This window comes from Diorhabda carinulata, chromosome X (genome assembly GCF_026250575.1).
Source record: "Diorhabda carinulata isolate Delta chromosome X, icDioCari1.1, whole genome shotgun sequence".
NCBI classification, from domain to species: Eukaryota; Metazoa; Arthropoda; class Insecta; order Coleoptera; family Chrysomelidae; genus Diorhabda; species Diorhabda carinulata.
Genome location: NC_079472.1, coordinates 36642048 through 36659683, shown reverse-complemented (window position 1 = coordinate 36659683; position 17636 = coordinate 36642048). Strand labels below are relative to the sequence as shown.

The 17636-nt window shown below is 31.1% G+C and overlaps 1 protein-coding gene across 49 annotated transcripts in view; it reads right to left on the bottom strand.

The window, feature by feature from the left end:
* The window catches only part of LOC130901316 (microtubule-actin cross-linking factor 1), a 289073-nt gene that overhangs the window by 101950 nt on the left and 169487 nt on the right, over positions 1-17636 (bottom strand). For all 49 annotated transcript variants that reach the window (XR_009060264.1, XM_057812591.1, XM_057812578.1 and 46 more), the window contains 9 exons: positions 11030-11309; positions 7237-8150; positions 4639-4862; positions 2463-2607; positions 1985-2226; positions 1698-1926; positions 1382-1590; positions 1074-1309; positions 335-793 (listed from right to left, as the gene is read on the bottom strand). Coding sequence is in view for 48 of the 49 variants with exons in the window: in XM_057812591.1 (XP_057668574.1) it covers positions 335-793; positions 1074-1309; positions 1382-1590; positions 1698-1926; positions 1985-2226; positions 2463-2607; positions 4639-4862; positions 7237-8150; positions 11030-11309 (2938 nt within the window). In the remaining variant the exon portion in view is untranslated. The remainder of the gene's footprint in view (positions 1-334; positions 794-1073; positions 1310-1381; positions 1591-1697; positions 1927-1984; positions 2227-2462; positions 2608-4638; positions 4863-7236; positions 8151-11029; positions 11310-17636) is intronic.

Genomic DNA, 17636 nt, shown 5'->3' with positions numbered 1-17636 from the left:
GGATTTATTTAATATAAACTCCCTCGAAAAAGTCTGCTTAAATTAGTTGTATTTTCAAAAATATCCAAACTTTCAATTTCTACTTGTTGGCTTCTGATTCAAACACTTTTTTGTTTTAATTTTTGTAAACCTTATAATTATGCGCAGTACATGGTTCCGGTAAACACAGGTAGATCTACCTTTCAATCCAATATAAAAATTTCAACATTCATCAAAAACTTTATGAAACAGGTGCTACTAGCCTTTGGACTAACAAGGATAAGGTTCATGTCTAGGATTAAATGAGTACTGAATGAAATTTACATTATTAGAAAAGTGTATAAAAAATAAATACCTAATTTGAGTAAATCATCATGAACATCTTCAAGTCCTTTTTTGGTTTTGGGAAGCTCGTCAAACAACGCTAATTTCTTCTCGAATTCAGATATAACTTGTGTGGCATCATACATGCCATTTAGAACAATTTCTATGCACTTCAATCTTTCGATGTAAATATTACTAGTGTTCCATATATATTTCCATTTGTCTAAAACTTTTTCTAAATCTTTCTTATGTTGTGGAGTTTTGAGTGTGATTGATCTGAACGTATCTTTCACTTGTTCAACTTCTGGTTCCATATTTTGTAGTCTGGATTCGAATTCTTTGTGTTCTAAGACTAGATGCTGAAGAGTGTCAATATCTCTTGGAAGAGGCGATAGTACACGTTGGTTTATTATACGTTCCGCTTCATCTAGGGCTAATTGAAGATTTGATATTTGGTTGTTGAAGAGTCTAGCTTGATTCTTACTTTCCTCTGGAAAAAAATTAATTGTAGTAGTTAAGATTATGTATGAATAATATTTATTAATGGTATATATTAATTCCACAATTGTAGAAAACTGGTATTTTCATAACATTAGAGAAAGCAGGAGTTTTTTTGGTTTTGATAATAACAATAATAATAACAATAATAAATTGTGAACTAATAACACTAAAACCACTAGATGAGCATATAAAAATCTGCTCAATACCAGTTGGATGTAAATTAAAATTTATTGAATATATAATATCAATAATAAATAAAAAAAATATACCCTCTGCTCTAGCCCGTTTTTCAAATTCATCAAACAGTCTATTAACTTCATCCATTTCTCTTCTTAACCTTCTTAGTTGAGGATCTGATGGGTCACCTTCAGCCATCAATTTATCTGCATCTTCATTTAGTGCTTTCCTAATGGCATTTCTTTGTTCAGCACCAATAGCAATGAATTGCGGCAAATCCCATCCTTTCACAACTTTGATTGTAGCAAATATCATATTTTGCCTCATTCTGAAATTTTAAAAATTAAAATGTTGAAGAATAATTCTTCAATTTAGTATTAACAATGTTATTAGATTGTACCTGAGTTGTTTTTTCTGCCATAAAGATAAAGAACGGTCATATTGACGTCGTAAACGATCTGCTGCATCTAAAGCGTCTTTGTCTGGTGGTGGAAGTACAAAACATACACCCGGTACTTGACTTTCTATACCTTTTGAGTTGTGTACCCTCCATTTTGTTCGACCTGAATTGTCAGTGAGGGTACATTCTTTATTATTCTCAATAACGAACTGAAAATTAAAAAAATAGATTGATATGGTGCACTCAAAAAGTAAGGCATCATAATTATGCTAGTTTAATTGTATTTAACTATCGTTAAGTAAGATAATATACTTACGTTGTTTTGTTTGTAATTGCAAACTGCAGTAACTGTAATGGGTCTAGTAACTGGTTGTCGACGTTGTTTTAAAGGCACTATTTCTTGAGCTCTGGCAGTTAAAGCTTGCACTTGGTCGCCGAAATTGTTCAATTCGTCTCTAAGATTTTGCATACCCTGTAGAAGTTTTTCTCCAACGTCAAGGCTGAATTCACCCTGGCTAAATTCTGTATTCATGATTTCATCTTTCCTATAATCAAGAAAAAAGCATTTAGAATGTATTTGAATCAATATCATAGTGTGCTTACTCTTTTAGCCATTCTTCGGCAACTTGAATATCGTTAAAGAAAGCTTGATAATTTCTAGTGTTCAACAAATGTGTTTCTAAACAATGAGTAAGTTGCAGCAACCACGCCCATTGGGCATTCATTGCAGCCATGTGAGCTTCAATTGCCTTAGTTGCTGGATGATTTTGTAGAACTAGACTTTCACCTCTCTCTAGGACGGAATTAAATTGGATTTCTCGTTTTTCTAAATCGCTCATTAAGCTCTGAATTAAAGAAAAAACAATTAAAATCAACAAATAAAACAGTGTGTATCTTAAAAAGGACGATTTAAAAATTTTTTGTCACCTCATCTCCAGCTCCAAAGTTGAGCTGCTTGAAAGAAAAATCAAAAAAACACAAAATAAATCATTTTTACTGCAAACGGTAACCTAATATTAAGAAAATAATAAATAGTTTCGAATATTTTTAGAGAACATATTACTGGAGAGAATTTTCTTACCTCAAAGTATTTTTCCACGCCTCTAACATCCAGCTTGGTGTCACTCCAGTCTCTGGTAACTTCTATTTCTTCTTTTTCATTCAACCAACTCAATTCATTGGTAGCGCTCTGAATAAAATCGAGCAGTGATTCCAAATCTGTCATTCTAAAAATAATAATAATATTTACTATATTAATCTTATTTAAACCAAAAAGTAAAACCATTAATCATAAAATTATTAGTACTTTTACTAAAATAGAAAAAAATTTCTTGAAAAAAATAATTAGTACTTTCATAGCTTTATGATGTGAACGAAAAGAAAGACAGATGGCACTCGAAAATTTTTTGAATATATAGTATATTTATCGTATCTTAGTGACAAAAAAATTAAAAAACCTTTGGAAGAAAATGTTCTATTGTGTTAGTTAAATTTGCACTGATGTGTATGTATGTTTTGTATGTTGTACTTGAACAGTGAACAGAAAACTATTCCACCTCTATTTTTTATGTGACCTCTTCAAATTTTTCTACTGATAGAGAGAGATTCGTTGGATAGAATTTGGTAGTGTGGGAATATTAAATCCAAAAATCCTTCTCTTTTACGATATTGTACTTTGATAGTATTTTTAATAGGATTTTGGAAGTAGAAGGTTTATGTATAGAATGGATAATAAAATCCAAAAGGTATTAAATTAAGGAAGCAGGTTGTTGAGTACTCTCTGATCATTAACGTTGTAAGGACATACCTCCAAAACTCTAAGAGAAATAAAATAATCTTCCAATTGATAACGTTTTTTTACATAAATACACTATTACCTAATCCATAATTGCAACAGGTAGGATAAGAAAAATTTTAAGGTTTGTTGAAGTGAGTCCTGATATAGAAATTGCTCTTCTGCAAGGCCGGGGTTGTGGTGGTTGGGTGGGGTTGTGTTTGCTAACTTTTTTGGAGGAGGAAAAACGCAGATTTAGGATTTTTGGCTAGAAGAAATCGAAAAGAGAGCTTTCAAGTGAAAAACGGTTCTTCTCGGTTTTGGTTTTTACGATTTTTTTTTTGATTTTTTGTTATTTTAAATCTAAAAGGGGCAGGGCTGGTACAGCGGCGGCTGCGTTATTTCCTATCGTCGGCCATTTGACTGGAGAACCGGTGCACCACCAGGTTTCAATGAAACCGCAGCCCTCTACAGATTATATAAATGTATGTTGCCATGGAGCAACCCCGTGCAATATTGTTTAAACCGAAATTGTTTAAGCAATTGCAAGGAATTATTATTTTTTAACCAGAAAATTTTTTATATTTTTATTGAAATACAAATAAAAAAGTGCCTTAACTTTCTGCACTAATACTAATATTTTTAGAGATAGGAATTTTTAAAAGTTCGAAAAAAAACTCAAATTTGGGTACTTTTGGTCTATCAAAAATATATTGAAAACAAAAAAATAAAATATGAATTTTATTTTTTATTCTAGTTCTCTATACAATAGTAGATAATATTCTTAATAGAGATTTAAGAAAATTTCATTGATTATACTGGTTTTAATTGTTAATTTCGTGTGCCCACAAGGATGTACCAATATCTTTTATATTATTTATATAGAATTGTGAATCCAAAAAATGTTCAAATAACTTATTATTGTTGTTAAAAGTGCATAAATTACTATGATAGTAGCAAAAAATAATATAAACTGATGAAAAAGTAATTTAAAATACATGTTTCGAATCATGCTTGAATATCTTTTGTAAAATTGATTCCAGAAAAAAATTTATATAAAGAAAGAACATCCCAGCATACATTGTTTTGTAATATGTCAAAAGCAGCTTTTTTTGATGAAATATGCCAGGCGTTTTGACTTTTTCCTACTCTACAACAATTATCTTTGTAGTTCAAACAATTCACACAAACACTGAATCATCCGCATGAATCTTTCTATGGGTAAAAACCTTATAGAAATATATTAATAGATTTTGAATTTATCCGGAAAAGACAAACAGACACTTTGAAGGCATTTATTTTATAAAATGTAGTGATAAAGGAAATAATAATTGAAGTTGGTAAATAGAAGGAAAACAAGAAGAATAAATATGTTTTGTCCACATCTGAAGAGAGAAGATATGAATTAGCAAATTATTTAAATCAAGATAAATTTTGGTTATTCATAATAAATTTTTTTGTAATGATTTAGCGTGAGTTTTACCTGTTTGTACTAAATGACAGTAGCTCAGCATATATCTTCTGAAGTTGTCCAAGAAGTTGGTTATACAATACAAGTTCTTCTCCTTGAAAATATTGTCGAGCCATTAAGCATGTTTCCACTTTCGAATGGAATTGATCAATTTGTTTGTGTTCTCTTTGATGAATGTCTCTTTCTGTTTGTATTGAAGCTAAATCAGTTCCATAGTCTGCCTTTTTAAGTTGTTTCTGGAAATGTGGAGACACATTTTTAGAATAACTGAATTTAAAATTTTTTCCTGAGATATTTAATTTATAACATCACCCAATAAGTCGTATGACTGACACACATTTAACATGCCATTGTCTAATCCATATGACGTTTATGAGGTACCATCTTTTAAAGAACTATGTGTAAAATTTCGTGACATTTCGATTAGTCAGAAAAAAGTTACGGCCATTTAAGTGAAACTACTTTTGTTATTTTCAAAACAATGGGTTCAAAACAATTTCATGTGCTTCTTGATGAAAAAAAAATCTGTACAAGCTCGGGAATGGATTCAAAAGTGATAACCGGACTCTGCTCCATCCAAAAGAATCATTTGTTATTAGTTTGCTAAATTTAAACGTGGTTCTCATCGTTAAATTGCGGTGGTTACTCCAACAAACATCAGAAAAGTCCACAAATTGGTTTATCTAATCGTAAATTGAAATTGCGTGAGATAGCTGATGACGTAAAGATGTCCGAAGGCAGTGTGTATACAATTATGCATGAACATTTGACTATGAAAAAGCTTATTTCAAAGTGGGTGTCGCGTTCAGTCACAGTCGTCACAGTCGATCAAAAACAACAACGTGTTGATGATTCAAAGCAGTGTTTGGCCATATTTATACGTAATAAACAGGATTTTTTCGTCAATTTGTGACAATGAATGAAACATGAATCCATCACTTCACTCCAAAATCAAAACGATCATCATCTGAGTGGACTACATTCTGTGAACCACGTGCAAAGCGTCCACAGTCAGCTGGGAAGATTATGGCTTCAGTATTTTGGAATATTGTTCATCAATTACTTTAAAAGGGAGAGACAATCACAAGGGAATACTACATAGAGTTGTTGGATCGCTTCAATGCAAAAATCAAGGAAAAACGGCCTCATATGTCGAAGAAAAAATCACTGTTTCACCAAGACAATGCACCGATTCACAAATCGATGGTAACGATGGTTAAATTGAATGAATTACACCTCAAATTGCTCCCTCATCCACCGTATAGTCCAGATCTGAACACTAGTGACTACTGGCTATTCGCTGATCACAAAAAATGAACGCTGGTAAGAAATTCAGCTCAAATGAAGAAGCAATTGTTGAAACTGAAGCTTATTTTGAGGAAAAAGACATATCCTTCTACAAGCGGAGCATCGAGAAGATAAAGAAGCGTTGGAATGACTGTACTGTTCTTGAAGAAGATTACATTGATGAATAAAATCGACTTTTGCAAAAAAATATCTTTTGTTAGTTAGTCACACGACTTATTAAGTGATAACCTAACCTAACCTACCTCAAAAATCCTAATTCATTGTTTTTAACATTTTGTAACGATTTTATGTTATTTTTTGTGTTTGTTTTGTTTCCTTATTGAAACAAATAATTATATGTAAATTGGAATTTCTGGAGCCGTTGGAGACTGATTACATTATCTATTTCTCCAATTTTTCACTTTGAATCTTCTCATTATTATATAAACGATATTCTTATATATCATTTTCATTCAATCGACTGCATTAACGATAGAAAATTTACAAAAGAGGTCACTCAACATTCTGGAAACTCATTTTTTGGTCACAGTTCCTGAAATGAAGTAATGTTTTTTGGAGAATGAGTGACTCGGGTACCTTAGCTACTCAAAATTAACTGTAATATATTCACATGATCTTTAAAGATATAATTCGGCAATTCAAAAACAATCCAATTGGTGAATGAAGAAGATTTTAGGGGTATATTTTGTGAATTCTATCTTTAATGCTGATAGAAACTCAAATATTTTGATTTGTTTAATCTTTTTTCCAAGCAAAGTATATTGTATATTGAGCACTACCACTACACAGTCTCCGAGGACGATAACTTTGTTATGAAAACTCTCGTCAGACAATGTACTTGAGTTATGGTGTAGTGGTATTGTACACTGTGTGTTTGGTATACTTTGAACGGTAAGAAGATTACCCAAATCAAAATATTTGATTTCCTATCAGCATTAAAGATAGAATCTTTAATGTTTACCAGTAAAACCTTCATCCACCAGTTGAATTGTTTTTGAATTGAATAGCTAATCACCAATTCTTCCCAGTCACTAATTCTCCAAAAACGGCACTATATTTCAGGAATTATGACCAAAAAATGAGTTTACAGAATTTTCAGTGACCTCTTTCCCCTATTCTACTCAGTCCTTTAAACCAGAATAATTGTACATGTTGGGACACTGCGATGAAGCATAGCAACACATTTTTATGAATTTTTTGTCAATGATGCAGGCGATTGAATGAAAATGAAAAATAAGAAAAACATTTATACAATAATAAACTTTTTTCGATTCGAGTAAAAATATTGATTTGTAAACTTACCAACTTATTTTTACACCATTCAATATGTTCTTGCAATGTTCGAAAATGAGGATTGGTATCTACGTTTCTGGTTTCTTGTACTGTACGAATATGCTTTGTGACGGTTCTTTCTTCCACTGGGAAACTCAAATTGGCCAGGGGACCTACGATCTTGTTATGCAAAAGATGTCTCATATTTACCCATCGTTCGTGTAACTTATTAACGCGTTTATCTAAATCACTAGCTTGTGGATACCTTCCATTTCTCAAGGTATTTACATCTGTTTTAAGCGATTGTATGTTTTGTTCTATCGTAGATAAATCTTGATCTATCTGATCGGCAATCTTTTTGGCTTCTAAAGGATGGATTCGTTCAATTCTTCTTGATTCGTTTTCGATCGCTCGTTCGATTGTATCTAAATTGGAGTCGGTTTGCTTAATTTCTCTATGAACCTTTTCTGCCAATCTCTGCAGCTTCTCCAACCTCTTGATTTCCTCCGCGATTCTCCTATCTCTAACTTGATAAGCCTCCATCAATCGTTGCCAACTTCTCTCTATATTATCAATATGCAGCTCTGGTTCAACTTCGACTTCTCCTACGCTTCTGAAGTACTTTTCAAGTTCCTTAAACAACTGCGTGCAATAGTTTTTATCTCTTTGTCTTGGCGGAATCTCGTCAGTCTTAAACTTTGATGACTCAACGGCTAATTTTTTCATTTCTATTAAAGTGGGCGGGAACGAATGATCTTGCATTAGGGAATATTTCTCCCTTATCCACATATGAAGAGAAGAAGCGATTTCTCGGTATTCTTGAACTCTTTGTTGAGCTGCTGAATCATAGAGAGGATGGATCGGTGGAGGTTCTGGGAAGACCTCGTGCAAGGAGGAAATGTAGGTTATGAGTGATTTCTCATCTGGATTGTGGGTGTCGATATCTATAACAAAAGGAAGTTGAAGTAGTCAAACTGTAGCTTAAATACAAATATAGTGAAAATAAATTTGTTAATAAGTCTTTGAAGTCCTGGATTATAAGATAAACTAGAGGATAGAATAATTAATATAGTGGTTAAGTTGAAAAAATGACCATAAAGCAAATGCGTACGTTTCAGTAGAAGAGACATCAAATGATGTCGATTATCGAAATCTATAAGTTGCAAGTTTAATGAATAGTGATAAATACCAAAATTCTCCGTTTTCTAAACTGATTTACCTTTTATTAATTATTAGACAATTAAAGTAAGTATTTAAAAAAAGCATTATTTTTTAATATATAATATGAAACGTCAACAATTACGTAAAATAATTTCATATAATTATTATTAGCTTAAATATTTATTTACTAGTACAGTTGTAAAGTTGAAACAATAGTTTTGAACGAATGGTAATCTCGGTTTCAATGTTGGTTGACTTAACACGTTGAAGGATGTATTATTAAGCAATCTTATGAAGTCGAAATTTTATGCTAACTATTAAATAAACGTTTTTCGATAAGGAGTTATTGTTAGGGATATTCAATTTATGTTATGTATAAAAACTAACATTATAGAAACAATAATTAGACCTATTGTCACATATTCAGCCGAAACTTTGACTACAAACCAAAACCAGGAGAAAATTATTTTTTATAAGTAAAAAAAAATCTGGATCAATAGAGGATAGAGATGTTTGGAGAATTAGAAGTAATTTGGAGTTAATTAAACTTAACAAAGAACAAGACATGGTATATGTTACAAAAACTAAAAGAATTCAGAAGATCTGGAGTGAATTAATGAAAAAAAACAACAAAAAAGATGTGTAGAGGAAGATAAGATGGAAGAATAAAGATTGGATTTCTCAAAAAAAGGAGGTTAGTTAAAGTAGAAAGATAAAGAAATAGAATGGAATATGAAAATAGGAAAATCATGTTAGGGATTCAGTGGAGCTATGTGATAAAGGAGTCTAAAGTCCTCCATCTAGGAGTAACTAAATAAATTTAATCGAAGATGAAGGAGGTATTCTGGTCTAAAAATTTGAAAAAAATCGATTTTTTGGCATATTTTAAAAGCTTAGACACTTAAGAATATGTTCTTAAACGGATTTTTGAAAACTCGTATTTTTTCCGAAGATACAGTAGATTTTGTGACGTAGCGTCTAAGCCGGCCGAATGGAACGAGTTATTCTACTAGTTGTTATGATATCTCAAGTTCTACCCGACCGACTCCTTTGAAATCTGGTGGAATTTTTTTTATATATCTCTCTATCGCGTCCGGATTGGATTTAAAAAAAAACTCAATTCAGAGTATTTTCAAAAAAACTCGAAAAAGTCAAAGAAGGAGCAAAAAAATTGATATTTCATGTCGACGTCATTTTGTGAATTTTTTTGGCCAATGCGATAGCCAGATTAAGAATTTTACAAATTTTTTTGTTCCAGATCACTATAAGGACTGAATCGTGTCAACCAGGGTGCATCGTTTTTTTTGTAGCCCCCACTTTACCGGTCTGTAATTTATTAAAATTCTGATTTTTTTATATTCTTAAAAAGTCAATAAATACCATATAAAAAATGGATATTAAAAATGTTTTTCATTTTTTTACGTTAGTTTCAAAAATTCCTAAAATTTAGGCATCAAGAGCAGAATAGCCCCTTAAGGCACAATATGTATAAAAGTTTTCACGTAATAAAAAAACTAATTATTTATAATTCATATTATAAAAATTATAATAGCTGAAGAAGTGTGTATCGATATTAAGACTGATGACTATCACATTTTTCGAAAGAGATATTAATCAATATTGGTCGCGGCATATAGACAGGAAAGTTATTCTTTTATTCCTGCTAAAGGGTTTAAAAGTCTTGTGTTGTATACTACAAGTGATATATCTACAATTATTTCGATGCATCAAGCATCGAAGCAAATTAATCAGATATAGGAAACATGAAAAACTGATTCTTCTTCTTTACGTTCAATTTTACACGTGAATAATGGTTCCATTTTCTCTGGCAACCTTTTCATATACTTGCGTTTTCTTTTTTCTCAGAATTTATTTATTTGAATCCATTTATTTATTAGTTTACCCCCATATTTCAATGGATGGTGTTTGTCCCCATCATTTTCTTCATTAATCGAGCTGTATAGTTTTTATTTTTTTTAATTTACCCAACAGAGGTGGCGCAATGACTAATAGAGTTTTTAAAAATATATTGACATGAATGATTTTTTTTTAATTTTACAAATGTAATGTGTTTTACGAGGAGAGTGGTTCATATTTTGCTTCACTCACCTATTTTTCTTCAGTGTCAGAAACAGTTAATTGGTGTTAACATCTTCCTCTCCCTCACACTCAACATTTGTTTCATATATTAGTTTTCCCGTCTAAGTAATAACTTTATTTAGAAGAAGAAGTGAGTGATCTCGTTCTTTTTTATAGAAATGTTTCAGTAAATAAATTACTAAACCCCAGTTTACATAAGAAATCTTTCAGACTTTGCACCATTACTGCAAGGTTCGACGTTCTTCTTCTCCTTATTTTGTTACTTTTATAATGTTTTCTTCTTTTAAGCTAACCCACTTAATTTTATCTTTATTTTTTTGTATCAACTTTCATTTTATCACATTTCTGTAGATCAAAGAATTTAAGAATTTTATTTTTAGAATTTGCTATCGACACTTTATATTTGGCATATAACAACAAGTAATTTCCGAAATGGTTTGAGTACTTGTAAGAAGCATAGAAAAGCGAAATAAGTATAAAAATAGAAAACAAATAAATCAAATAATTAATTGAAAGTGTACGGATCCTTGATGATACCTATATAAATTATACATTATTTTACCTTCTGGGTCCAATAATCTAGTAACTCCATATTCTCGTTCGGCAATATAAAAAGCGTTCTCCATTCTGTCTCTGGGTCGTTGTTGCCTTGCTTTTCCAAAATCTATCAAATCCGGTCTGTTTCTGTGAATGATAGACGTGAACGCCAATCCATCGCGCCATGATTTCGTAAAATCGACCACATTTACGCCGGGGTATCGGTGAGTAGTGCGTTTGGCCCATCTAAGCAAGTAATCCTTAGCCGAAACATTCGGTTCTTGACCAACAACTATATCGGAAATCTGTAAAGAAAATAAATATTCGATAAAATAAAATAATCGTTACTTAGATGCTAATAATACTTTTTTTCATTTCATTTGTTACTTTATTACGATCTTGTTGTTGTTTTAGGAAATTTGTATATACTTTCTGGTAATTAGGAATTTTCAAACGTTACTAATTGAATGATTTATTATCTCAATATGCTAAATATACTGTTTAGGTAAGAAAACTTTGGATACGTTGCAAAACCTCTGTTTAAAAATATTCGAATTTATTCTACTTCTAATTTATTTTTATTTGGAAGGTTCTGTACATTGAACTACAGAATAAAAATTTAGAAAAATGTAGAAACAAAAACTATAAATCATCAACGGATACTTATATATTGATTTTACTGTCAGATTTTGATAACAGCAAGTCGCATGGCAGAATTTGTAGTAACAGGTTATTTGGAACAAAAAGAAAAAACAGTATGCCGAAATGAAAATTAAAATGGTTTCATCAAGAGATAAATACAAAACTGAATAAAATTAATGCCCCACAGGCCATATCATGTACGTGAAATAATTGGCTTTCGTTAATAAACCACCGTTGCCTTGAAGTGATTCCTAAAGTTTACAGTAAAATTGTATAAAACTTAGCGAAAAGGATCAGATTATTATCATTGTAATGTAATTAATCATCTTCTAAGAATATTTATACTTATAAACGATGGTTCTTTCTGGTTATGAATTGATTACTTCGACAAAATAAAAACACACCAAATAATAAAGATATACCAACATAGATAGAGTCAATTCAGAAAGATGTCGATTTGCAAAAAGTACTTAGAACTAAATTGTGTAAATATGTTAATATGTATTTTGATAGAAACTGAATAGAAAGATTAAATTCAAATTGTGAGTTACAGAAGAAATTGAAGACGAATGGGATGTATCGATCTGAAGGAAGGACAGTTTATTATTTAGGTGTCAGCTTCATCTAGCATCTAGCATCATCTCAAATATGTTTCGCAATTGGAATCTTATCCGCTTATCCCTTATCCGCATTTTCCAATATTTCACGATTTCGTTCGTGTACGTATCATGTTCAAATTTTAGTCGTGAAAAAGTTGAAATGAGGATTTCTGTTTATATTTTTTGTTTTGGTAACACATTTTTCATGTCTGTCACTGGCATCTCTGGGTGTAAACTTTACATCGCTGAAATAACCGCAACCAAAACATTTTGTCATTAAAGTACAGTGAAAAATGCTTCGATAAACTTCATACATTATTGAGCAAGGTAATTGTCAAAAAATTGGTATATTAAGATTGATATTCATTCTTGGTGGAAGTTCGTGAAGACTGAGGTACCTGAAAACATTGACGATAAGCTTTTATTGATCAATGAAGATCGTTATATTTTTGTTTACTAAAATTCATTGGAAATACGTCAAAGAACACGCAATTTATTTTTTAAAATGACAAGTTCTTACATCGCTACTGAAAGAATTATACATTTAACCAGCTAGAAGGTCCAATTAATGAGTCATCCATCTCACAGCCCCGATTTAGTATTCAATGATTTATATTTTGGAGCTAACTCAGTCGGAGTGAAAACACAGCTTCGAAAACTTGACCAAACTTATAGAAATTATTAATCTGAATGAAACATAATTTGAAAAACAAAAAAAATAGTTTCAATACTACATATTGTCATATTTGTTGTTGTAAAAAACATGCTCGTTTTCGTACTAAAAACTTGCAAAGGTTAATTAATAACACAGGTCAGGGAAAAAAGGGGTCACATAAAATAACGATATATTAACGATAAACATACGTGAAGGCTGTCGTTAATTGATTTTTATTTAATGAAAATAATAATTTGAGTGAAATGCTAATGTAGAAAGAAGCGAATCCTGAAACTGAATGTTTTCTTTACGATTACAATCGATAACAAGAAATGTGGGACATACGCCTTAATTACAAACAGTATACGTATGTATTCGTAATACGCATTGTCCCCACGCTTTGACATTGGCATACTTTTCAACGTAATTCATTTTAGTTTCATGGTTAAAGATGGAGACAGACTCCACCTTAATAGGTAATTGGAATCTCGGTGTTTTGTAAAGTTATATTTTTATTACAGGTATGTTTGGAACATCTGTTCATTGTATTCCAAGAATTATTCTACATTTTTCCAAGGATCTTTCTAATATGATTTATTAAATAACGAAATAGTGACAAAACATGAACAAGATGAAGAAATTGTAGTTGATAATATAGAAGTAGATAACGGGACAAGTAAATCTTCTTTGAAATTGCCAAAAATATTGCCGGGGTGTCTATCTCAGAAGGTAATTGAAAGTGAAATCGAGAACACAAACACAAATTTAGGTGAAAAAGAAGAAACAGAAGAGCCTACAATTGAAGTGGATTGTACTTATCCGCATTATCGATAATTAAAAGTTTTAGCATATACAATCAAAGGAAGATAAGCCAAGGCTAACATTTCGCATGACAGTTGCAGACTTTCTAGGAGAGAGGACTAAAGCTATTGTCAAAATTTAAACATTAATATAATAAAAAGCAGACATAATAACGAGTTCAAATATTTCTTGCGGCTTTACTTATGCTTATATTTCATGTTTCTGGTATTCACGGCTAAGAAGCTAAGAAGCTCTGCATACTCTAGATAAGTGATATATACTTAAGTGTAAAATAGAATGAGAAAGTATCAACCATAAGTTCTAGTAATGAATTGGGTTTTTTTTTAAATTGATACTGAAGGACTTTTTATAGACAAAGTCATCATTGGTTTCTAATTTCTGAAAAAAATTTTTCAACTTCACCTCACTTTGGGTGGGAAACATGCCTTGCTCCTTGGCATAACTTAAAATTTAAGTGTTGGCAATTGAGTATAAAAAATCTCTTTCCCTCTTTCGATATCCAAGGTAGACAATTTCTTATTTCATCTAATTATCAGAATATATACGAAGAATTGAGAAATTGAAGAAATTATCATACACAAAATTATTTGTCTACTTTCCAGCGTTCGGCCGTTTAGAATCATGTTTGCCCTTTTTTCGTCATATTCTTCAATATTTACATAAAAAAAATAAGTTATATTATACGTTTTATTATGGCTTTATTTCACTCTCAAAACACGGTAGCAAGATATCCAATTGTTTGCATTTTCATAAAAACCTTCGCAACAACTAACTTATCGATTATGGAACAAAAACTGAGCGTAAAAAATGACTGAATTTTAAGTGAGAAACACAACTTATATTGTTAAGAGGTTGAGGTCGGAAACTTTTGAAAGAAGCCTCTTGAATAGCCATGTATATCGACATTCCTGTTGATTGTTTTCAAGATGTTTCGCTAGTATTTGCAATTCAACGAAATTATTTGGTACACAAAACAATTATCACCTTAAATCGCGAACCTTTAATATTGTCATAACCAATTTAAATATAGTTTGGAGGTAATGAAATAAAGAGTGGAGATTGATCTAGTTTCTGTAATATGTTTACAGATTCTGATTTTAACGTGTGAATTCTCAAGCACAGGAAATATTCATATATCAAAATATTTATATATAATACAAAAAAAAAAATAAAACAAATTATATCATTGAAAATATTTATATACAATGATATAATTTATATTGTTTTTTAACAAAACATTATTAATAATATTTATACTTTCATATTACGAATGTAACTAGCTGGGATAGCGCAAAAAAGTTTTTTATTATTTTACTATTTTATATAAAAGTAGATCGGGAGGAGGAGAAAACCGAAAGAGATAGCATGATCTACATCTTGTTGAAACCAAGCTCAGCCTCACAAGATTCCTTGCAAAGCAAGGTTGCCTCAAGAAGCCATTGATGAGATTAATTAATGTACGTTCTGAGTCTATAGCACCTAGATCTAGAATTTTCTCCATTGGAAAGATACAAAAAAGATGTTCGTACAAGAAACCTGTAGAAGTCTTTGAAGCCAACACATATGCTGGAATTCTGGAACTGATGAGCTGTAGGTTTTAATCTTCAAGTTGCAACGCTATATAACTCCAAATCTAGGAGACAATATGTATAAAGTAATGCGTCATGTAAGCTAATATCAGATTATATTTTAGCAAACATTGTAAATCATATAAACAGTTGAAATGTTTACACAACAATGTATACAAATATGTATATTTAGTATATAATAAACTGTTAACAGGAACATAAATGCACGGTTAACTTTTTCGAATTACATTCATTTAGAAATATTTTTTATTATTGAATACCATTTGCCTGATTTCATATATTACACATAGTAACTGATATTTTTTTTAAAACAAAACCTCGATGTTTCAAAATATTCAGCTTATTGTCATTATTTAGTAATCCACTGTTTGGTATGAGAATGAAAATGTTGATTCTCTCATGCAAATGCTTTGTTCGCCTCTCTATCTGAGAATTTATCAATTTTGAAGAGAATTTTATTTCATTACATAACTTCGTGGATAATACTTTACATAAAAGTCTTGTCGTTTCTGGATATTTGATATGTTATCTTTCAACTCATGATTTACTTCGTGTCGAAAATATTTTAAGGTTATTGTAACACATTCCCATATTGGACTTTTTTTGCTATTTAGGAAAAAATGTTCAGACCAAAACCAGAAGAGGATATCTGGAACTGTATGATGTTTGAGTTTCGCAAAGTGTAGTAGCTCGACCAAAAATATTATCGATGTTAAGTGCATTACACGAAGGTAAATTCAAAAGATGGTTCTCTTAATTTAGAATAAGTAATTCTTTGACTCCTATCGAACGGGAAGACCAACAACATCAGACAACCAAATGCTAAATGCAGAAGTGAACGTGAATCCATATCGGAAAATCGAGGAATTCACAAAGACTCTTAACCAACCTTGGTTGACCCTACTAGAATATTTGCAGCGTAGTGGAAAAATAAGAAGAGCAGGTATTTGGGTGGAATGCGATTTCGAACACCAATATACTTTTTATATAGAATATCGAATAAGAAATAAGAAATAATAAAGGAAAGAATAAGAATAAGAAATAAGAAAGGTAGCTCGTGTCCATTGATTAATAATCCACCATTATCAATATCTTAAGAGATACAGAGGAGCGAACACATGTACGGGAATAGTTGGTAATAAGAAATCTAGAAATTTGTGTGAAGACAAGATCTAAATTTGAATGAAAACAAGATAAAACACTTGATATTGAAAAGTGGAAATGAGCAGATAGCTATCTGATAAAATTGATAACTTGTACAAAATCAAAGAATATACCATCAAAAATCCAAACTAAATATTATATCTAGGAATAAATATCAATGACAAGAACGAAGAAATCAATAAAAGTTTTTCAAAAATTGATAGAATTGCAGTAAAACTACTTATGACATTTAAATCAAAGATCAACAAAAAAATGTACATATATGGAGCTAAGCAAAAGGAACAAGAACAAAAAGGAAGGAAATATTGTAAAGACGAAAAAAAAAAGATACTGGGATGTATATACGGTGTGGACAGCCGAATGGGTTAAATGCGTCAATAAATAAATGAGAGTTATCCACTTCCCTATCCACTGGTAATGGGGCTGTGCACCATCTTGTTGAAATCATATTGTATTCCCAGAAACTTGTGGGTTTGCTGGGTCAGGATATAAGATTGACAAAGTTGACAAAATATTATTTTATAGCAGTTCTAAAGATTTATCTCCAATCAAGAGGTCATCAAGGAAAAAGGGACAAGATCTTCGACAATTCCTGTTCAAACATCAACTTTTTCAGGATATTGCGTATGTTCTTTTCTCATTCAGTGAGAATTCTCATTAGAGCAATAGCGCCGATTTCGATGATTAACTTGACCGTCAAGTGAAATTGTGCTTTTATCGGAAAATACTACTACTAATTGGATCACTTTGTTACAAAAATACGTTCTCTTATCTCTACCATCAGATGGTGAGTAGTTATCATTTTATAGTGATGTGTGGCTAACGTTGAAGTAGCTGACCCAACAAAGAAAGCACAAAAATTTGGGAAAAAATATATTTATTTTTCAACGTAATCTCATTTTAGCTCTATACACTTTTTCCAGCGATGTTTAATAAGTTCGATTCCGTTTTTATAATAAGAATCGACAAGCTCCTCAAAATAACTATTAACTGCCGACATCACCTCTTCATTATTGGAAAATCTTTGACCACTGAGCCACTTTTTTAAGTATGGTAACAGAAAATAATCTAAGGGAGACCAAATCTTGCAAATAGGGTGCAATTCAAACTTTAATTCATTAATTTTGGCAATTGCCATAGCGGATATGTGAGCTGGCGCAT